General features: G+C 42.2%; 1 protein-coding gene across 1 annotated transcript in view; it reads right to left on the minus strand.

Annotated features, from left to right (window-relative positions):
• vav2 (vav 2 guanine nucleotide exchange factor) overlaps positions 1 to 24133 on the minus strand; it is a 197833-nt gene extending 173700 nt beyond the window's left edge. Inside the window, exon 1 of the mRNA XM_030064977.1 lies at positions 22798 to 24133. Within this exon, the coding sequence (XP_029920837.1) occupies positions 22798 to 23001 (204 nt within the window). The 5' untranslated portion in view covers positions 23002 to 24133. The remainder of the gene's footprint in view (positions 1 to 22797) is intronic.
• Between the last annotated feature and the right edge of the window lie 615 nt (positions 24134 to 24748).

The raw sequence follows: 24748 nt of genomic DNA on the forward strand, positions 1-24748 counted from the left end.
CTCTCGAAAAGAAATGCTGGGATCTAGGGCTGTGTGCTTGTCTATAAGGATCTGACTATTCTCATCACCTGAAGCAAGACTACAATGGGAACAGGGAAGAGAAATAGATGGTTCGAGCTCATTCTCTAATACTTCTGGTTTAACTCTATGTATGTGAGCTGCCACAGTGGAGTGGTGTGTAACGGCTCGGTCCATTTTACTCCTGGAAAACTTTCAGGCTGACACCCTCATTAAAAGACATTGATGTGGGCCAGAAACACCAGAATGTTATTTAGCTGTAAATTCCCTCTTGGCTCTGGACATATCTGACAGTGTTGGGCAAGTCGCTTTGTTGCTTTGGCCAATGACTGCGAGCAGACGTTATGTAAGCTGTTGATTTATTTTTGGATGTGATACAGCACGCTGCATTGCAATATGTAACCCCATGACATTCCTTTTGCATCTGGCCCAGGAAAGATAAATAACAGTTTTGGAGACGGAAGAAAATATCCGGATGCCACAATGAAGAGCGACAAAGTGTTTTTTTTTCCCCCCAAATGATGCTCTGGCTATAAAACTGATAACAGGAGAGGAACAATATGGGGAAGTTGCAAAACACAATTTCCCTTGCAAAGAAAACTTCCCTTTATCGCTGTGTTTTGACCAGCGGTGGCATCAGTGAGTGCGACGCACAGAAGCACGGTGCAGACGAAGAAGTGGAGGCGTCTGATCATGAACGTTGATTCTGTTACAAAGGAAATTCTGTCTATTCTTGTCTTTAACAATATCCAAAGGGGACGTAGCACATATCAGGATGTTTAAAGTAGCCAAGTGAAGAATTACACACTTTCGATAGGCTAAGAGAAGGTCGGCATGGTTTTTTGTTGTGTCGATTTCTCAGACCTTTGTAAGGATAGCGCTCTGTGTAGCAGCACAGCACTATTTGGTAGAGACAACATCTGGTACATCAAAGATAACAGGGTTTCCCATCAATGTATTAAACCGTGGCAGCCCGCCAGAGTTTCTTTGTAACAGCTTTCCGTTGCTGGGGGGGAAAAAAAATAATAATAAAATAAATAAATAAATAATTGAAAGCATCACTCCCATTATTACTATTGCAAAGATTGTTTTAGCAGTCCATAGTCATTTCCTCTCCTCATGTGCAACAGGCTGCCACTCCTCTGCTCTGCTGCCTCACACACCTGTGCCAACACATGGTCCACGAGTCGATTATAAAACTGCTATAAATCCATGAACGTCATGCTTTATTGTCTGTGAGACGTGCTCTCGGCCAGGAAAACAAAAAAAAATAAAAATAAAAATAACCTTAAAATTCTTCAGGTGGCTCAAATCTTGCATGGCACACCAATCGAACTCTCTCGAACAACAGAGGACATTCGTTGCTGACAGCTGACTTTGAAAGTCATTGAACATTTTTGAATATTAACTTTCAATGACGCACTGTTCAAACAAATCCAAAAAAAACTGTTTGTATGTGTTTGCTGGGATTTGTTTGACCGGTGTGCCATGGCATTCAGTAATTCAGTGCCTGTAAATTAGTCACCTGTGATGTGTGAAACTGCCCAACACCCAGACAGAAAGTTAATTCAAATTTCAGCATATTTCCCTGTTCAAAAATTAACTTTCATTATATTACTGCTGTCACTGTAAGTAAGGATAATTCATTCATTCATAAACTGACAACCAAACACTGGACACAAGATTACCAAAGGCTCCTAGTAGGCTATATGTATGATTTTTTTGGCGAAAACCTTGACTGCAAATTACCTAGATCTTAGCAAAGAGCATTTATTGTTTCCTCTATGGACCTTAATGTACCTCCAGCACCTTCACCAAGCTGGCTAGAAGCCTCACTCTGCAGAATCTCCATGCAAAGTTAGTACCACATATCGGGGAGGGAACGGCTGTATTTTAATGCTACACAAATCAGCATTACTGTCCATTGCTTGGGACACTTCACCCTTTACAAAACGCACAATATTGGATTTCCAGCAAGGCAAACACAGATATTGCTGCTGAGTCATCATCCACATTTAAATTATTCATTAAATCTCCTGCCAGATCCACCCGCTCTGGCTTTCTGATCAATTTCTCAGTGTAATAGCGCCGTGATCAGTCTACTCACACTTTCCCTCCACTGCCGGCAACAACCAATCACCTTGTTTGCTTTCTGCCTGGAAACTATCCATCACAGTCTGATAATGTATGCAGACGGCTAGAGAATATGACGAGGCACACTGCTGAAACGCTACAGAATGTCTAAGGTGTGTTTTTCAAGCGACTGTCCATTAACAAACTAATCATTTCTGCATGATTTGGCATGGGAAATGAAAAATGCAAAGTGTTTTTTTGTTAGAACTAGCAAAATAGAGTATTTCCCTGAATAAGTGAAAATCTGAATGCAGTAAATCTGCAAAGAGGGGAGGATCCCTTGCATTAATTAATAAAGTGAACATACTAAAATAAGTATGGCGAGTAGGACGGTGTGCAGGAGTTTTAAAAAATTTAACTCTGAGCTTAACTTTGGCAGAAGTTACACATGCATTTTCATATGCGCACATCTCTGAGCGTGCGTGAAACCTCTCCGCCCACTCTTCATTGTTGATGTTCAACGTGTGTGCTCATTGCCTTGTGAGCCTGTATTCCTAATCTAATTGGACTGTTGGGTGCTTTACATGCTCTGTAATGAATGGCAAACACAAGACACATCATGGGCATGCCCTGAGGAAGCAAGCACCAACAGATGGCTTTAATATTCAGTAAATGAACAGTCAGATCTTTCACACGAGCACTCCGGATGGGCCAAATGAGATAGAAATGCAAACGAGGCGACGCAGCCTCCGCTCTTTGGTTTGCAAAGTGCGCTCGACAGAGTGATTGAATCAGGTTTGCTGTGCTTGAGGTGTTGCGGAGATCATCGCCCGTCGCCCTAATTTCATGAGAACAAAGCCAGTGAAACCCATATCAAACTCCCGTTATCCCTCCGAGTGCCTTCATCGACAATAAAAAATATTGTAACTTAAGTGACCGTTTCTGCATCTTTCAACTTTCCCTTTCTCTGTGTTTTCTCTCTAGTTTGTGTGTGTGTGTGTGTGTGTCCATGTATTTGTGTGTAGCCATCCATGACGCTGCTTCCTGGGACCTCTCAGGGTGGCGGAACAACGCCGCGGTAACAATACACATTCATCACTCTACAACACCCATTAACAACTAAGAGTCACACAACACATCAGTGCCTGAGAGACTGTAGGGACTGTCGCTCGACAAACCAGAGAACAGACCTAACGATCTCAGTCGGTTGAATAATTCAAGAAGCAGATGCTCCACTGAAGAGTAAAGTTGTGCGGGCTACAACTTTTTTTCGCTCGCCTATTCTCGCCTCGCTGCGGTTCACTCAACCATTTGGGGATCCAGCTGTCGAAAAGATGCCATAATAGCTATACAGAAAATATTTGGTGTGTGACCTCACATGAACATATGCTTAATGTCTTGAAGTTTTCAGCAGCGTCGCCCCGGGCAGTGGCTATAAAAGGTGCTGTTAAAAACTGCGTTAAAAGAAAACAGCTAATTAATCAAGTACATCGTTAAACTGGTTCTGTGGTAAAAAAAAAAAAACAAATGGCAGAAAATCCTGTTTTACCATCCTGTTGTTTCTTCTCATTACTGCACTCTCATTTGTCCTGAGGCACTGGGAACCTGTTGTTAAGTGGCTGAGAAAATGAAAATGTTCTCGTCTCTTACTCCACTGATTTGATTGTGCTTCTGTGCTTTCGGATCTTGTTTGTTTCCAGAGCCCCCTTGGACGATGTTTTAATTGGTCGGGAAAAAAAAGCTCTTCAAGGTTACAGGGGGCTTTACAAAGTTTTGCATTCCCACACTTCCTGCCTGTGTGTTTCCTCTGCATCTGCATAAGGTGAAAAGTAGGTCAGATATCCGCTTCTGCTGTCCTGGTCTTCTAACCTCGACGTGAATGCAACTGTCATAGATAAAGACATTGTTGGGACGGAGCGTCGGTGTTGCCAGCGCACTAGAGGAATCTCAAGGAGGAAGCGTGAAGGCCGTCTTGCTTTCAAGCTCTATTGTTTACAGACTGACGACTGATATCTTCAAAAATAACACAGATCTGGTTAACTACAATAGATAAAAGAGCATTACGCTAAGAGTAATTTCCACCAGGTGGTGATGCAGATTATTGCATTAAGTCTGGGAGAGACCGGAGAGGAAAATTGAAAGGTTATGTCTGACCACACAGAAAACAAGGCTCAGATTTATGCTGTCCATTGCAATCACTGTCCTTCACTTAGATGCAGTACAACTAGTACATTTATGTGACGGTTATTTTCCACCACTGGACAGCAGCAATGATGGGAACCAGCCTTCTTCTAATTAATGGAGGAGGAAGCGGAGAAGACAGGGGTGTCGGCGGGGGTGCGAGGGGCCCGAGGCCTCTAACATCTGGCTGTCAGGTTTCATGGAGCTCTTCGTCGAGGAGGTGCCCCTCGTCCCCCTCGTCCCCCTCACCACCACCCACCTCTGGCCCCCTCCCCACCTGCAACTGCGATGGTCATCTCAGAGATGCGGGGTGACAGCCACACAAGTCTACCTTCACCACCGACAAAACCTCCCCTAGGACTTCAGCTGCTACATTCAAACACAGACAGACACACACACACACACACACACACACATACACACGCTCTTTTTGAAGCAGTATGCAGATGCACAAATGTAAAATGCATAAAGTGTGAAAACTTATAGCAAAAGAAGCAGCATTTGAAGGGGAAAAAAAAAAAGAAAAAAAAATATGCACATGCATAAGAAAGCTTGAGATAACACTGGAGAACAAAAACATCTCCACAAGAAAATAATAGTTCACACTCCAATAAATAAATAGATACATGAATGAATGAATGAATGAATGAATTTCCAATCCTCTTACGTTCACATGCTGCTGTGTACCCAGGGTTATTACAGTAAATGAATGGATGATGAAAAACTGATAAATTATACACTAAAAAAAGAAAATATAGAATGTGGCGCTACATTGTTGGGGTGAAAAGCCTCAGGATAGGAAGGAAACAACACAACTTTGGTTATCAGTGGTTATGAGGAGGAAGAGAAAGAAAAACTTGGGGTTAACAGTGTGTAGGTCATACACTGACTGCACTATGGAGACGTCTGAAACAAATCATTTACGTTTTCGCATGATCTAATTCAAACTGAAAGCTGTTAAACATGCACACATGAATGCACACACGCCAGTGTTTTGACACATTATTCAAATGGATTATATTTGGGCGGGACCATCCACATGAATGAGCAGATGCCCGGTAATGTTTCTAAATGTCTTTCTGGTGATCTGCTGGATTAAGCTCACATTAAAACCTGATGGGTTTTATAGATGCAGTTTACAAAAAAAAAAAAAATGTTTTCATGAAGATTTTTATTTTGCTTAAGTCCAACAGCAAAAGTCCAATGTTAGTAGATTAATGACAATATTAATGCCAAAAATACTAAAAGTGCAGTGCAGTACTGGTAGCCTAAATTATGTGTTGAGGAGGTAACCCATTTGTAATTTGCTGCATGTCTGCTTCTAGTAATAATTAGAATGGTAGCAAATATAGGTGACAAGTTAATGTTAGAGTCATTAGCTTCTAGTTCATAGAGTAAGATGATTTCTTGGCTGAGCAAAGATGAAATACTGAGCCACCTGAATTAAACGTCTATAAAAATGCAAGTGTAATGTGGCTTACATCGTTACTACATATCCACACAACCAAATCAAACAACATAGAGGAATGAAAATTAGGTTTCTTCAGTCGTATATTCACCCTATTAAATCTCACCCTGGAGCAATGTAAAACTGCTGACTGGAGTAGTACAAGTAATACATTTGTAAAAAATAAAACACACTGCAATTATCATTACTAACAAATTACAATTTGATGAGTTACATACCATGCAATCCTTTAATCAAATGATTTGTTCTTAATCTGCGGATCCGGACCCCCCAGGGGGTCTCCAGCTAATTTTTGGGGGTCACAAGATGAATAAGACAGGGGAGCAACAACTACAATTAAAAAAACAATTCTGATTTTTTTCATATTTTACTTTTTTTTTTTGCTTGTTTGTTTGTGTTGTTTTGTGTTCTTGTGAAACGCTGAGTAGGTTTATAATGCAACCGAGCATTTAAATTAAGGAGATGCAACAATCTAAAAAGGTGGCCATAAAGGATCATAAGGCAAAAAGGTTGAGAACCGCTATTACATTTTTAAGAAAGCATTTTTTTCTGCTGGTGAAAATTCTTGAAAATGCTGAAATCCACAAGACACATTAGCTGGTGAACCAAAAAAGTCAGTTTTCATCATACAACAGGAGTATGTACAGCTGGCAGACAAACCTATTTCACACACGCAAAAATATTCCAATAGCTTGGCCAGTCCAAAGAGGAAAAAAATGTGTTCCAGATACATGCCAAGGGGTATTAAAAATGAGTAAAAAATCACATTAGCCACACATCATTTTCACATAAGGGTTTATTTGATGTAACCTATAGAAGCAGGATTGTGGTTATTAATCAAATCAACGCTAAACGACACTATGGGTTTTTTAAAAGGTTGCTTCCATGATTACACAAATTAAATTTTCAGCAGGAAAAATACATCAGTTCTGCAAGTCAAATGGCGAGTCATCAGTCCCACTGAATTGTCTGGTTAGACATAAGCTCATTTAAGCTTGCCAGGCCAGTTGTAATGAGCTCCCAATAGTAACATCCTTTGTGTTGACATTTAAACATTATTAAATACCTAAGAGATGCAATATGTCTACGCTCCACTTCTAAACAAATATGATGTGTGGCTGGGTGATTTACTGAGAGCGCCCGTCTAATGGAGCACATTATCATACATCACGTCCTAACGCTCCGCTTGCATGATGGGAATACATATGTAGAAGACACCGACCCAAACGTGCGCGCACACACACACCTGCACAAATGCGAAATGTGGCACTTACGCACACACAGCATCATAACAGTTATTTATTACTATTATATTTTTTAAAACATTATCTGAGTTTGCATCACTCATGTCATTCCCAACAGTATCCACTCTATTACTGTGCATTATAATTCAGAGTGTGCATATAAACACTTTGCATTTTATCTCTCTGCATATTTCATCACCGCCCTGGTGAAAGGTTTCCATTTCCTTCACATCTAATCTGCAGGGCGGAAACGGAGCGAGGGCGGAGGGACGAGAGAAGCCGGGAGAGGCGAGGCGAGGCGAGACGGGGAGGTGCAGGTGAAAGATGAATGCAGCCAGGCCTCGCAGTTCATCATCTCAGGAGGCCGTCTGAGGGTGGTGGTCAGGGCAAACGCTACCCCAGACTCCCCCTGTACTCCTCCATGAAGGTCAAGTGATATAGAAAAAAAGAGTGAGAGAAATGAGAGAGTCCTGCTGGGAGCGCGGCCAAGGGTAGAGACTAGGAGGTCAAACTCAAACGTACATTCACCTCCCCGCTACATGTAGTGCACTGGTGTCGTAACAGTCATCTGTCTAGATATACTGAATCCCAGAGACTACAATCTTAGCAGGAAAGCTGTCTGAGGGTGGGGGAGAGGTTACTGGAAGATGAGGGACAGCAGAAACCTAAGCAGTGGAAATAAATCATCCTGAAATGAAAATCTCTCTGGAAAGAGAAGATTGGATGCAGTCTACTTTTGTCAGCGAGAAAATGATCACATGGTGGGAAGAACATGAGAGAACACGCGGGGCTGCATTGTTCAACAGGCAAATTTAAATACAGAGAACTGAAATGTCTTTGTTGCCTGAAAACAAAAACCTGCGAAAGCTTAGAAGCTGTTTCGTTTCACCCCAATAAACAAATTGAGTTAATCCTGGAGACCTGGGCTCATTAGGACATACTCCTGCTCTAGTCATGTGGAAACCCAAGAAAAAGCAGGTCTGCCACCCATTTTGGGTCCCAGCTCGTTGTTTGCCAAACAGTGCCCAGAAGGCTGGTGCATACCTGAGGATTTTCTAATCTTAACTGATTTTAAAAATATGGTAGACCGCAGACATAACGACAGATTTAACCGTTTTAAGACCCGGCGATTCTTGGAATATCAAATGACGGTTGGTGATGCTTCCTGGTTTACATGTATGGTCACTCTCACCTGGTGTGGTGACACTCGATTTTTTGCCATTAAGAACTTTAGCGTGCTCTCATATTTACCTCAAATGTATAAAATAATAAAATATAATTATTCCCTTAGTTAATGACTGAAGCATTTTGATCCCAGCTGAGGAGCTCCTTATGTTTGCAAGCCTGGATAATGCTGCAAACCTTTAGGTGATTTTATGAAGCTATTATCAAAGTTTGTCATAGTTGAAAGTACAGGTAGGACCCCTGGTACGTCACCTGGTTTCAAGTTCAAGTTGAAGTTTATTTAAATCCCCATATCCCTGTTTACAGTCTCAATAAAATTAAGAGTTCCTCAAATAAAATTCAAAATGTTAAATAATTTGCAGCATGCATTTAGGGGGACCCACTGCATCCAACCACCACACCTTTGCATGGCAGACTTGATTAGATGTACTTTTGCATATTCCTGGCACAAACAAGAGGTGAAAAGAGCATAAACGGAAACAGACACGGCTGAGTGACAATGCAAATGAGAGTCGTAAAAGCAGAAGTCGCCCCGCTTTTATTCTCACTCAATTCAAATTTTGGCCAGCACACCTGCATTGCACACTCATAAGGAATCTGTGATGCAGAAAAATAATGTGTAACCTGCATTAATCGTATATGTAATCAGAGGTGGAGAGAGTACTACAAATTGCCGCTGAAGGAGAAGTACTGTTAGTTTGCTGATCGTTAGCTTGCTGTTACTTAAGCAGAAGTAAAAGAACTACTGTAAAAAAAAAAAAAAATGTAATTTACAGTAAAAAGTAGCTCATTTAAAATATGCCTGGAGTAAAAATCACTGAGTTTCCAAAACAACAACTTTGTTAGGTGTCATCTTTTCCATGCAGTTATAAAAAGGATGAAAGAACATGCTTCAAAATACATCATTTTAAAGGTGTGTTATACAAAATTGCCGAGATTTGACTGAAGTGAGGACCCTGCGGACTCAACTGAAAAATGTGCATCATGTGATGGCTGAGTCTATACTGTTCTCATTATCAGACCATCTCACTGATATTTTTCACCCTTTTTTGCCACATTTATTCCACATTTTGGCCGATTGAGCCTACATGGCCTTTGCTTCCATCGACCATCTGCAGTTTTTCCTCGTGCACCTTTTATTGTGAAATTCTGAACAGACAAAAAAAAAAATGCACCAACAAAGTAGAACCAGATTCCTCTTCTCATTTTTGCTGACTCCACAATCTGTCATTGATTATTTATTCTCTGCAATGGGTATGATTTGAAATGTAGTGAAGTACAGTACTCAAGCAAAAGTACTGACTTTAATAAATACTCAAAAATGTACAAGTACACAAAAAGGCCACTCGATTACAGTAATGTGTGTAAATGTAATTAGTTACTTGGGGAATGGACAAATATTGAGATTTTTTATCCTTTTAGAACAGGTAGATGTGCAATTAATTAACACATCATGTGCAAGTGTGCAAAATCAAGATGTACCTAGTATGTTAAAGTTGATTTAAGTTCAAGTTCAAGTTTAATTAAAGCCCAATATCACTGTTAATAGTCCCAAAGGGCTTTACCATCAAATAGGACACTACCCCGTGATTTAATCCTCACTGCAAGGAAGAAACAACTCCAACTATAACGTGGAAGAAATTGGAAGAAATCTTGAGAAGGACCACAGCCTGAGGAGACCCTGTCCCTGGCCGGACAGGTGTACAATAGGTGCTGACCCTGGGAGCAAATTACAAACAATACAGTCATAATGAAAACGAAAACACACCGGCAGACAGAAACAAACAAAAGCCGATGCCACCCACGGAGCTGAAGGAGTAACAATGAGGACCGCTGTCCAACGCTGGCGAAAGCACGCAAACACATCCCGTGCACCTTCAGAGCGGCTGGAGGGGACGAAGAGTCGATTTGTTGTTTTGAAAAGCCCAGTCTGAGTCAACTCTGAAAATCATGAGTTGTGTACAGCCCTATTATTTGCCTAATTACCAGCAACTGATTGTGTCTGAAGTAAGACTACTATGGCCATCGAAAAAAAAAAAAAAAAAAAAGCCAATTTCAAGTCAAAAAAAGAAAACACATACTTAGTCACACACACACACAGTGGCCCACACTGAATTGTTGTGGGCAAATCTCCCCTCCGAGGTATCTAATTTGAAAACGCCAGGCGAAAATAGTATCTGAAAGCTTCATGAGAGCACATGAAGCGAATCTTGAAAGGAAAATAACACCTTGCCCCACTCGGAGAAAAGTAAATTACACACATCGGCACTTTGTGCAACACAGCAAGCACTCAACAACAGCATACACCCACACATTCTTCTCTGAAACCAGCAAAGTCATGATAAGAATGCAACACATGCAATGGGCTTGGCGGGATAACAGTGGGGTGTCCAGACTCCGAGTTGCATATTTTGAGCCAGGCATTGTTGAACTCATCCAACGTGGGGATGGGTGCGTTCTGAACTCTCTGTTCTCCGTCCAGATGTTTCTTGTTGTCTGGCTAAAGCGCAGGGAGAGGGAGGGGGTGGGGGTTGGGGTGGGGGGGCTGGGGGGGGATTACACAACTCTCTTTCTAACCCACTAAGTGCTTAGGCGAAGCAGGAAGTGGGAAGCTGTGAACGTCTTTAGCAAAGGAAACGGAAAAAACAAAGGACTTGGATAAACAGAAACAGAAAATGGCAGATAAATCAAACCTGTCACCCTGAACTGCATTCCACTGGCAAAGGCAAGGTACAGTGTAAGTCAGGCTTGTTTTTTTTTTTTTGTTTTTTTTTTTCCCCGCCAACATTTTTAGCATTATTATCCTCAAGAGAATAGCGGACCCCCACACACACCATATAGCACTTTCAGTACTATCCTGGGGGTTTCATTTTAGCTTCTTCTTTTTTTTTTTCAAACCACAATGCAACAACTTTGACCTTGTGTGAATGAACGTTAGAGGCGCGCGGTTTCGAAAGCTGCTTTGCCTTAGGCATTTTCTGCCCCATGCCCCCCGACAAAGTCAATGCTTTTTGCTGCTTATGTCCAAGGTTAAGAAAGAGACGACCGTCTAGGGTAAATAATTTACCATTTCTGAATATTCTGCCAAAGTCCATCTCGGTTACACATTGACAATTGACAGTAAAACATGCAACTGTTTCCAAACGGGTTAAATGGCAACAGTGGACAATACAGCAGATTTCCTACATCCATTTCCAGTGTTCGACGTCAGTGTCAAGACTTATAATAGAAGAAAATCTTCTTGACCAATCACGTTACTGTTGCTGTTTTTGCACGTTAAAAGTTCATGCACACATTATAGGAATGCTCCGTTTTGGGTAAAATGCCTTTTTTTTTTCTGACTTACCCTGAGACAAGACGTTTGATACCATTTTCACCTCTGTACGTCGAGTGATTTGATTCCTATGTGTAGCTTTTCGTATTAGCTTAGCATAAAGACCTGAAGTCAATGGGAGTCGTTAGCCTAGCTCCATCAAAGTGAAAAAGTAAACCTTTCCGAAGCTGTCTTACTTGCACAATGCATCAGGTGTATTTCAAATACATGTCTTGGAATTATTAATAAGTAAATAAATGAATAAACGAAAGTTGTTTGAGGAGAAGTTCATTTGTTAATTTGGATTTGCTAGTCTTTATGCTAAGCGGACATGAAATGCTACCTCTAGGAATTAAACCAGTGGAGGTGCAGAGGTGAAAACGGTATGAAACATCTTGTCTCAGTCTGGGTACGTCAGAAAAAGGATATGTTGCGCAAAATGTTGGGAGTATTCCTTTAAGGCGTAAGTAAATCAGGGCCTTGGTGTAAAGAAAGTATGAGTAAACACAACTTTGCACAAGCGTTTGAGCGGGACTGTGAACAAACCCAGAGACCACCTTGGTGTCTGTAAATCCTGCTTGTTGTCAGGGCCTTCGGTAGTTAAAGCAAATCTTTTTTCTGCTAATGGAGGCTAAGTATTTGTGGGAAACCAGATGAGGATAGTGCGTCAGTCTGAGGGACATGCTCAATTTCACAGGAGAAAGCCACTAAAAGCTTCCTCTCAATCAGACTCTCCTTGACTCCGCCTTCTTTTTTTTCTTTTTTTTCTTTTTTTTCCCCCTGCCTTTGTTTTCCCCGGGAGCCTCCACCATTAATTCTAAATTGTTTAGCTTTCCTCTCTTCACACGCCGTTGCTTTCATTATGCTAACACCGAACTGGTGGCAGCTTTAACGTTTTTCCCCACCTTTTTAGATGGAAAATGGGATTGCACAAGCTTACATGCGGCATTCCTCTAGCTGGCACTTCTGAGAAATTGGTTTTCAGATATACCATCAATCAAAGACAGACAGGACAACCTGTCTGTGTAACAGAAAACCATTGCTCTGGTCAATACTGTCAGGGAAAAAAACCAACAAAAAAATAAAAACACATCCCTTTCCTCACAGCTCAGTTATAAATCTAAATGGGGAAAGAGTGTTGATAAATACTAAACCAAATGCAGCATAACAAGGACAATAAGTGAGACGGCCAAACTAAATTAATAAATAAAATAAGACTATGATCAAAAAGTCGACTACACCTTTCAAAAATGAAATGCAGCCACAAAACACACAAAACTCAAAATCTCACCGAGATTATTTGTCTTATTTCAAGTCAAAAATGTGTTATTACTAGTCAAAATATCTCGTTACACTTAAAATAAGACATGATCACCTCGGAAGTAAATTGTTTTTAGACGGTTTTCACTTGTTTCAAGTGAAAATTCACTTGAAACAAGTGAAAATTTGCTTGTTTCATTGGCAAAATTTGCCAGTGGAAAAAGTGAAACAAGCAAATTTTCACTTGTTTCAAGCAAATTTTCACTTGAAACAAGAGACAGTTGTCTAAAAACAATTTACTTCCGAGGTGATCATGTCTTATTTTAAGTGTAATGAGATATTTTGACTAGAAATAAGACATTTTTGACTTGAAATAGGACAAATAATCTTGGTAAGATTTTGCGTTTTTGCAGTGCAAAACCAAGTTACCCGCTTTCCCTCTCTGGATATAATTAATGAAAACTGCCGCACGTCTATTAACACCTAATATTTTACAGGTCATCAGAAATCTGCAAACTGACTGACAGCTACCTGTAAACACTGGAATGACGCTGCTGTACCACCAAGTTTGTGGAAATTTTACGTCTCCTCATCCAGCTGGCTAAATCACAGTAACCCTTGCAAGACTGTCTCTAAATATCACATTCAGAATCACTTTAATCAACCGAGCAGAACGGTGTGCATTGCATTTGAGCCAGTCAGCTGGTGCTGACGCATTGCAAGGCGGCTACACCACGCGGGACTGACAAAGAGACGCCGGGACCACACATACAGCGCAGACTGGGTGTGCTGTGTGACAGCAGACTAAACATAAACATGATACGAATATACATTTAAAGATGGAGAACTGTTGTAGTGCACCGGCGATGGCTTGGCTGTGGCCTACTTAATACTTGTCCAAATTACCGTGACTATCAACACCACTTTCTGTATCTCCAATCAACTGTTTCCTATTGGCCTGTTTAATTATTTTCATTTTTAAGCATGACTTTCCTGTCCATCAGGAAGGGTCTGGGCAACTTCAGCCAGATAACTCCCAAAGCAGGAGGAATAGAGGCGTGAAGTCGGCGGCCATTGTTAACTGTGACAATTAATATTGCATTAGAATGCAAGGTGGAAACGTATTTCAGAGATACATTAATGAGAAAAACTTACACCTGGAATTTAAAGGCCTCCGAGGGCTGGCGGTGGCTGGGTTACGCTTCAGAATACAAATTAAATTTCTACCAAAAGCACCAAAGCGGTCTTGCTTTGTGAGAAACAGGGTAGGATAACGGTTAAAGAGGTCGACCTTCAGTTGTACCGCCTGGGATAATTCCCTGTTGGCTAGCATCTGCCCTGCCAACGTGTCCTTGAGCAAGACATTAAACCCCTACAAGCTCCAGGGGCACTGCTCTGTGGCAGACTATGACCTCTGACCTCCCTCGGTTAAATTTTATGTGGGGATTTCCCAGAGTGTAACGGTTACTGTGGATAAACACACAAATAACCCAGTTATACAATTTAATTGAGAATTTAACCGGATTCGCTCAATTGCCAAAATCAAATGCATGGGTCAGAGGTCACGAAATTCCTAAAAGCACAATAGTCCATGTCTGAAATATCAAAGCGTCTAAACACAATATTGATTGATGATGTGTTTGAGCGAGATAGTACCAAAATACCGGGCCTACAATCTACAAATCACAGGGCAGCAGACACTGAGCTAAAGGTGGAGCAAGAGGAAATGATCCCTTCCGCCCTCTGTTACCCATGACACACTGTTCCACTTTTTTTTTTTTTTTTTTTTTTTGCATGATTAACAAGAGAGCGAGCCATGGAAAAGATCAATAAGCACTGGCCTTTTACGGGATTGTGTCTAATGCTGTAACCCTACCTTAGTGCCCTTCCTATTCCACAGCCAATTATGTGATATGATCAATACGCGTCAGTAATGGGATATCGGTGCTTCTTGCGGTGCTGCTGTGGCAAGGCCTGAAAAAAATCTATGGCCGGTGCAATACATAAAGATGCCTATACGTAGTTGCCACCAGGCAGTGCATCACAGCGGTGAATAATATCTGTTTCCTTTGGCAAAGAGATAGAGAAAATATGAAGCTGCTTATCTTCCCCCAGCGAGAGGCTGCTAGTGTATTAGTGAATTTGTGTGTGTGTGTGTGTGTGTGTGCATGTGGGAGTGGAGGTGTTCGGGGGGGATGGGAACTGCAGCGCCTCTCCCTGGAGCACAATCCTGATCCTAATCTGTCCCCAACCGCAGGAAACAGCCACAATCAGTCTACCACCACAACAACCCAAATTAGACTCCCCGCAACAATACAGCTCTGACAACGGCTCGACGTGACGGGTGTTGATGTAATAGGCTAAGTGTCATTACTGACAGCTGTGAAGTCGAGATGACAGATGCCACTCAAGACCCGAAGAGAACGCCGCTTAATGATTGACAAAAAAAAAAAAAAAAAAAGAGCAAAAACAGTCAGAAAAATAGTAAACAAGAAAAAAATGCATGTCTCGGCGCTCTAGTGCGAGAAGAACGGCGAGGAAGAGACGCCGCCATCTGTTTGGCTTGCCAGCACAGAGACAGGACCACGGCCTCCTCTTTCTCATTTGCTCTGTGGAATGATGGCGCCCAGCAGAGCGTGGCTGGCTCCAAAAAAAAAAAAAGAGTCAGGCTTCATTCCCCGGCATGCTCATGCTAATCACCCCCGACAACCACTGTACAGATGGAGCCTCTTTAGAAATCAGACGGTGTCCATAAGGCTTCATGATCTCTCTGTCTGTCTCAAGTGGAATGAGAGAAGTGGCAGTATGTTGTCATGGCGGATCAGCTTCATCAAAGTGTAACTTCTCCTCTGAGGTTGGCCAGGTAATTACGATAGGATAATAATATCGCATTGATCCTAGAATCCCCTGGATGGACTGCGCATACAGGAGGTTGCAGCGCTGTTGCTGAGGTAATTTCACTCTCCGGAACAAAACCGGCTCAGCACGCTGACAGCGAAACGCTCTTTATTCAATTTGCGGAGGCGCTGCACGCAGCCTTTACATGACATCACCTGAATTCTTCCCCCCTCACAGCTGAAAGGATTCAGTCATTTTGGAGTTCCCCGCATGAGCGAAGGGATCGCGTTTCAAACTAACAGCATTCCCTGAGGAATGTGGAAAAGAAGAGCGAAGGACCGGGGGAGATGAATGTTCCACGGGGCCTCGCTGAGCGTGTTTCGGTGTACAAGATGAAACAGATAGTTCTGGTCCGGTCAGCTCTGACGGGTCGAGTCGTGTTTGAAACTGCGGTAAAACACAAACATAGATATCATTCATTCACTCCTCATCATGGAGACCTGGAGACAGGGCACCTCCTAATCGCCAGTCCATTACAGGGGCAACACATTCAGAGACACAGACCAACACTTTACAGCCTGCAGTCCACCTGACCTGGATGTCTTTGGACTGTGGATGGAAACCAGAGCATCTGGAGGGATCTCACACAAACATGGGTGGTTCATGCAAAGTCCACACAGAAAAGCCCAGAGTATTGAGCTCAGGGTTGTTGTTGTTGTTGTTTTTATTTTTTATTTATTTTTTAGCAGTTTTTGCAAGTGTTCCTGCCAAATAATACGAGAAAATTGTGTCTATACGCCCCCAACTAAGTTCATGCGCCTGTCTTTTCAATAGGGAAAATCTGAGCATTAATACTCGGGGGTTATTCAGAAATTTAAGCGCCAACCCATGAGAAGGCCTAAGACAGAGTTTCCCATCCGAAAGCTGGGACCCCCTGTGGGCTCCTTTTGTAATATCTATACCTTATCTTTATTTTGAAATAGATAATTGCAGCCAACATCTTCTGACCCGCTTAGAAATCACTGTGAAAGTCAAACTGTTTTGCTTAGGCGCTGGATGTTTGGACAAGCAGGATTTCAATCCCCCCTGATAAATTAAACATTGTTTTTACTTCATGGGTGAACTCTCGACATGTCGGCGCACAATTTGCATGCTTTTTAAAAGCTAGGTTTAAAAAAAAAAAGTAAAGATGCACAATATTGAATTATTTGCCAATATCAGATAGTCTGATATTTTCAAACTCTTCTGGCTGATTGCCAGTGCTGATACCGATATATTTTTTTTCCACCTAATTGCAAAATACATAGCCTCTCCTGCAGTGGAATTAGCATTTTATTATGCGTACTCTTATCCTAATGGCCCACTGGCAAATGCAAACATAACTTACAATGCTTTTCAAAAATGTGCACATTCACTGGAACATTTAGGCACAATTAAAGTGTCATATCGGCATAAATTTTCATTTCAGGCCGATACTGATACTTCATTTTAAAGCCTTTACCAATGATGTGCTGATATATATCACGCATTCCTTAAAATAAAAGATTTAATGACCTCAGAATGGGGGTCACTTTGCAGAAAAAGGTTGGGGATCCCTGCCCTAGAACCATTCCCTCCTTGTCAATCCCATTAGCTTTCGGTGGCACCGTCTCAGCTGTGTAACCCAGGAAGTGTTCATAACGAGCTCCATTAGCAGTATTACCTGCATCCGGCAGGCGTGGGGTCACGGGGTCAACAGTAGACCAAACGCTGAGATTAAATTACCCCTGAGGGAAAGCTGGGTGGGTTTGTCTACAGTGTACTCACCATCCCCCTCCACACACTGGTCACAAAGTAAGTAGCAATGACGCCTCGGAGATTTCAGAATGGTAGGTGGGCTGGAATTTACCGTGCCGTTTTCCAGTTCACATGCTTCCTTTGATCTTATTTCCATCCTGTGGAGCTCTCCTAAAGCCAGGTCTTTCAACCTTATAACCATGAGCTATAGGGAACAGTGGGAGTACTCTGTATGACTGTGATCAAGACAGCATGTTTCGTGTAATTACCATGACAAAAATGCGTACCTGCATCATAGCTCCGTAATACGATTGTAAATTACATTTGGCCCGTAGGCTTTGCGCAAATCCACAACAATAGAATAAGAGTACTGGAATTAAAATGCTGGGATCATATTCACACAAATACCAAACAAAGGAAAAGCATCTGTTAGTACGCAATATTGCTGCTGGGGGCTGGACAAAGACGGAGACACTCAATTATTGTGAGTGGAAGCAGCAGCCTCTGTGTGAGTCCTGGAGCCCCGCAGAGCGGCGAGACACTCCTGCAGCTGAGACAGGAGCGCTCTGAGCCAACAGTGGTACAGTCTAAACACAGGTACTGTACATCACACACACACACACACACATACACACACATACAGTATATACACACACTCTTGCAGACGAGCATCACACACACACATCACACACGTACATATCCGCCTGAGTCATCCCAAAGGCATTCACAACTAGCTCACTAACAGGAGGGAACGAGAAAGACGGAGTGAAAAAAAAAAAAAAAAAAAACCTGCAGAACAACACACAAAAGGCTTCAGAGAGCATAGCTCAGTCTTGTCTTTAAGACACAGCCTGAGGTGTTGCATTCAGGATACTTACAATTCCAGTTCCCAAAGCATCTCCAAATACCAGAGCTCATTAAGCATCCGCTCACTTGCACAACCTTGAGGTAAAAACAAACACCATACAAGCTTATAAAAAAACAACGAGAGAAATGAGAGATGTGTTTGACCATCTAGGCCTATATCAAGGTCACCTCAACAGCTTCTTTCTGTGAGCTCCTTAACCAGTTCTCACAATAAGCTCCCCCCACACCTCACAACAATCTCTGGACTGCTCTTTGTTGAAGTCTTGTAAACACACACACACACACACACAGTTCCTGTTTATTCCCATGGCATTATTACCCAAGTGGTTATGCACAACATTCACTATATAGAGTATATCTCCACAAACCTGTGTATCTTCAGAGGATGCACACAAAGATGTGTTCTAGCCTTAGCAATGTTTAGACTCCAGTGTTCATACTTAAAGCATCTCAAAATATTCGGTATATCTACTTTTTTTAACATTGGGCCAGTACACAACAGGGAACTCCTTGCATTTCCCTCTAAAGCTGCAACCACACTGCATGCAGCGCTGCTCAAATCCACATTTTTTTTCTTGGTCAATGAATATCTGCTGAGTCCGCGCGCTCTATTTCGGCGTTTTAGTCATGTTTCACATTCATACAGTTACACCCATTCACACTGGGGAGCTGCACAGCCGCAGATGCCTCTTGTTGGTCACTTTGCAGCTTCACTTGTGATTTATTTGCCTTGTTCAAGGGCACAAAGGCATCGAGGACAGGGAGAGGATTGCTTACTCACTTTGCCCAGCCAGATTTTTCCAGGCAGTCGGGGAGATTAAACCAAAAATATTCTGCTCTGATTATGCAATATATTCACATTCTGTTTCGCTCCAGCATTTACAAATATTACAAATTAGGGAGCTTTACAAAATAAATGTAAAAATCAGGCTGAGTTCTCACATATTGTCATACTGTCTCTCACACACTGTCAAATACTGAAATTTTTTTTTTTTTTTTTTTTTTTTTACTTTTCACAATTTATCATTTTAATCTAGATTTCCTTGTTTTCATCATAGCTCCGTAATGCCATTGTAAATTACATTTGGCCTGTAGGCTTTGTACAAATCCACAACAATAGAGTAGGAGTACTGGAATAAAAATGCTGGGATCATATTCACACAAATACCAAAGGAAGGAAGGAAGGAAGGAAGGAAGAGCTGGGCCAAAAAATAAAATCTTTTTTTTTTTTTTTTTTTTTTTTTACTTTTCACAATTTATCGTTTTAATCTAGATTTCCTTGTTTTTCACTAAAGACTACTACTATTTTTATTCCTTTTATGTGAAGCACTTAGAGCTGCATTCTGTATGAAAAGTGCTATATAAATAAAGTTTATTATTATTATTATTATTATTATTATTATTATTATTACCAACTGATGAGAATCTTAACAGGTCTGGTCATGTGACTGGTGATTCGCACATGCATTTCTGGGCATGTATGCTGCGTAGATGAGTGAATTTCTTTGGCTTGTTTGACAGAGCGCTCAGCTGCTTTTTTAACGTTACGACATACGTGGTCAAAATCTAAATTCTATGACTCAGCCGTTTTATTATGACCTATTTAAGGCATAAATGCGATTACAGTGTAATCAATTTACGGCCCAGCCCTGTCGGAGCTGTCACATATTGTCACGCTATCAATCTAAAAGAATTAAATTAATTGTGAAAAATAACCTTCACTTAAATAGAGTCTGTTAAGGTTGATATACTCAATCTGGCATTAGAGTCACAGACTGGGTCTTTAAATTATGTCATTCACTGCACACTTTTATCCAAAGTGCCACATAGTTTTAGCTTGGATGGCCCCGGTGGGAACTGAAAAGTGTTAGTGCCATGCTCTACTTATTGACTGGACAGGACCATAATAATACCACGGAACACTAACCAGGATCAATGCCAAACTTGCATGCATTATTGCAATTACACAGTGCAAATTAAGGTGTCAGCATCTGCAGATCTAACTGAACAGTCATTAGCAAGAGGGAACCACATCACTTTTTTTCTAAATGTAATTGTCGATGTAAGGTTGTTCCCAAAAGCAGCGTTTTCATGCCGGGTCACAGAACTTTTACCCAATCTTTGCATTCACACTCTCTGCCAAGCCTATTTAAGGATTTTGAGAACAAAGATTGAATAGCGAGGCATGTTTAGGGACGGAAGTCAATTTCAGAAACTATGAATCAGCTGGTAAATGGAGCAGCTGAAGGAAGAGAACTTTTGTCCAGAGCAAATAATGTAATCACCCCGCTTCACCTCCACTTTGTTTGGCTGAGCCAGTGAATTAGTGTGCTCTGAGTGTTAAAGCACATGCGCTCCGACCTTTTCCTTGTCATAAATCACAAACCCCTGTTCTGCTGCCAGGATTTTGTTTAACCCAATTTGTCACAGAGGACATCCACGCCCCCACACCATGCCTCTATCCCCACTGCAGCTTCACGTAGTGGCACTGGAGTATGGGATTAGTGGGCGGATCAAAGCATGCCATCCAAACCTCTCTCTCCTTGTAATCACGGAAACCAGTAGCTTCTGGAGCAGATTGGTCGAGGCTACTGGTGGTAACCAGGAAGGGAGAGTGAAGGAGAGTGAAAGACCGAAACCACATAGGAGAAGCAAGGAATGTCTGCAAAAAAAAAAAACAAGTGGCAGCCTGACAACAGACCCACCGCCACACTCAGACAGCAACTCAGAGGCAGGCTGACAGACAGACACACAGATGCAAACACACAACTATGACAGAAAGGGGTCATAGAAGGTGTGCCAAGAATATCAGACAATTGCGCTGTCTGCGGGCAATCATTCTGGCATAACAACCACTCCAACCATTGTGGGCATAACAATAATTAGCTGAAAATTTCTTGGTACCACCATCTGGCTAGCCTGTATTTTAAGTCTAGTTTACATGCTATGAAACATAACAAGGAAGTGTATGAGCATGTCTGGCCCGGGGAATTGAGCTTAACTGAAAAGAAAACTATTTCTGCAAGTGGGTAACCATGACCTATTCATCATGCCTATTTCCAGACCTCTTACCATAATGGTGGCTCACTTGTATTTTAGGGAAGGAATCAGCATGAGCAAAATTCAATAGAAATGTATGCCACAGCCCAATCTCTCTCTGCTGCGGTCATGTAAACTTCCTGTGGTGCCAAACACTTCCTCATACTGGCTTGGGAAACATGAACCAGTTGAAGGGGGCTGAAGGGGAGGGGCACATGCTGTAATGTAAGACCAAATCTCCAACTTACTGTCATTCAGACCTATGTTTTGATGATGATGGAGTCTAACTACGAGTTTGGATATTTCCAACTGACTTCCTTAGCAAAATATTTAAACTTCGGGTTGCAACAGATGTGCGACTTCAGTTTGTCCTCATCTCCCTTCTGTGCTACATATTGATAACTAATATGCATTACACAATGTGTAAAACTTTTGATTAAAACTGACAACAACAGATGGGAGGTGTTTTCCTCCATCAGGATGATTTAGAGGGTCAATTAGTGAGTCACTGTCTCATACATGCATGACTTACAAATGTTATTTTTGCAAACCACACCTATGTAGGACTATAAATAGGTTAAATCAATCAGTAGGAATTCCTTGCAAACTGTTACACCTAAGATCGGACACCACGAAGCTAAACGCTGCATTTTCTCTTGCTGCCCAAGCAGGCAAGATTTTTTTTTTTTTCCTTTTGCCTCAGGTCTGCTCCCAACCACTTGGCAGCAGACCGACTGGAGAGGAGGAACTTGCTCAGTACAAATCATCATCGTATGGCCTCTTATCTAACTGTGCTCAACTGTACTTAACTGTATAGACATTGTAGCTTTCAGCATCACTGAATAGCTGCCTGTTAATTTAATTGACACATCTCATTCAGTCTACCGCCACTGGAGAGAGAGCCTGACCATGAACTTTCCACAGAGGTTACAGTAGGCTAGTACAACAGAATGCAACAAAGCTGCACGGAGCTGAGAGATGTAATGTGCCATCACAGTGGTTTGTAAGAGCATGAGACACTGTCATGCATGAGTCAGACAGCTGCAAACAACAAACCGGTGTTGGGGAAATAGACATCCTTTGGGTCTGTGGTAGCATCCCTGATGTGCAGCAGTGACACTGCCTTGTTCTGGCAAAATGCTTACTGACACGACTGTACCTCCTCCATCTGCGCAGAGCTGAACAGGCTTTGCATGTGTAGAAGCATCCACAGTGTATTGCAAACATCTGTGTACCACCACAGCATCAGGTATCACAGATGAATTCAGGGTGATGGGCTCTGGCAGAGACGTGGGCCTGTCATCACCGCTTACAGCAACATCTGATTAATAGGCTTCTTTAACTTTCCTCATAATGGTTCAAGCCAAAGCCAAGAAGTCCTGGACCACCTCAGTGACCAAAATATTTATACTGTGGTTGCAGTGGGCTTTCCCAGGTGTGAATGTGAAGCAATGAAGTACAGAAATAAAGCACCTGCCGTGTAAAGTCAAATTTTTTATGACCCTGTTCTGTGTGCTAAGTTTGCACCAACTCACCTGTGACATCTGGGGTCTGAAATTGATCTCTTTTAGGTCCACAGATCCCGGGGAGAGATTGTGCAACATCTGGCACAGGAGCACCCCGTCCCGTAGGGCCTGTGCCAAGTCGAAGACGGCCGCAGAGGGCCACACGACCCGGTGGTTCGGGGGCAGGACCTTGCAGTCTATCAACCACCGCCCGCATTGTCTCCACTCCTCCATATCGGCTTTTGGGTCCCCCGTGAGCGTTTCCTCACACACAATCAGTGTTCACTTTTACTGGTTCAGGGGGCTGAACGCCGCGATTCCCAGCGCATACGCAAGCAAGGCAATCCGTTCCCTGCCAGCGCCTGGTGTCTTAACCATTCACTTAAAAAAAAAAGAAAAAAACTCAAAAATCAATGACTCTGAGTTGCAACTTTACGCGTAATGAACAAGAGATTACCGCTCTATATCCCCATCCCAAATCATGTCCTGTTCTGCTGTCTTCTTGTGAACAGGAGCAGTGGATTTGTGGGAATAAGACAAGATTTAGAAACTCGTTTCCATAGATTCCGTCAACTAGAGGCGGCGATGTAACCAGAACCAAAAAAAAAAAAAAAACGCGTGCTAAGGGGATTTTCTTTTCTTCATTCTTAACAAAGTTTCATTAAAAAGGCGTTACTGATACGGTTATAAACGCGAAGAACAGAGCCGCTCAATGTGGCAAGTTGTGCTCTCGTGTCGACCGAACTAAAGTCTTGTATCACATTTCAGCTTCGTGGGGTCTAACATAGCCCTGCGAACATCGTACAATGTGGAAAATACAGCAGTGCGAGTCTGCTATGTTCAGCAGTTATGGAGTGACCTACCGCATTTGCATGTATCGTGTCCCCAAAGTTAACTGCGAAGTATATATTCAGTTCCAATCATTTCCAGACCTAAAAACGCACAGACCAGCCTTTCTGCAGCCCAGTAATCATCCTTCGGTGTTTCCATAATAGACCCAAAACATCTCACTCCGGCAGCAGAAACATGCCCAGGAAGAAAAAAAAAAAGAGTGTATGTTCACATTTATCCAATCCAATCTGCTTTGTGCCTTAACACACGCCAGCAGAAGCGTTACGCGCGCATGTAGTTACGCTTTTCTACGATTTCTGCCTGTCTTCCCGTCCATATCCTCTCTCTCTCCAGCTCTCTCTTTCTTCGTCTCCCTTTCGGACGGCGATGTTGAGCAGTCCCAACTCCCTGTCGAGCTCTATCCGAAGAGAAAGCGTCCTGGTGCGCGCACGGCGGTGATTCGGTGATTGCACAAGTTCACGTGCGGGTGATCCTTGTGACCCGAAAGCAACAACTTGGAGTATAGTTTTACACGTTGTTGAATTGGCTCTGTACACAAAAATCTGTTTCGGGGGGGCTTATTCTTAAACTCGAAGTTGTGGATGCGCCCTCTGACGCATGAAGTGGGCATTGCATCTGCCGCACAGTTCGAAACATGGGGATTTGTTCATAACGGTGGTTCCCCAAGTTTGGGCTCCGGTGCCGCCGCTCCACCTACCACGGATTCCTGAGGGGAATCCCAGGATTCCCCTGCAAAAGGCAGCTTGTAAAATATCACTTTTATTAACTTTTAAGTTATGGCACTGGGGGAATAGTACAGGAATTGCTCTTTAAATCAGAGGTTTACACTCTCCCCACTGTTCCCTCTCTGCCTACAGTGCAAATTGCCCAGTTCTGTGCTAAATCATACACAACATATCTTTGGATGAACTATAAATAAGCACAGTCACATCTACAAATCACCTAAAACCAAGCAACACTGCTGGTGGACCAAGCCAAAAAGTGTGAACGATTAATGTGAAACCATTTGTCCTCTGATAACTGTGCTTGGATAGCCCAGTTTGCAGAAATGCAGCATGCATAGCTCTGGTCCTAAGAGAAATGATGCAAAATACATTAGAAATTCGATTTATTAATTCTCAACATGAAA

Source organism: Myripristis murdjan, chromosome 12 (genome assembly GCF_902150065.1).
Source record: "Myripristis murdjan chromosome 12, fMyrMur1.1, whole genome shotgun sequence".
Taxonomy (NCBI): domain Eukaryota; kingdom Metazoa; phylum Chordata; class Actinopteri; order Holocentriformes; family Holocentridae; genus Myripristis; species Myripristis murdjan.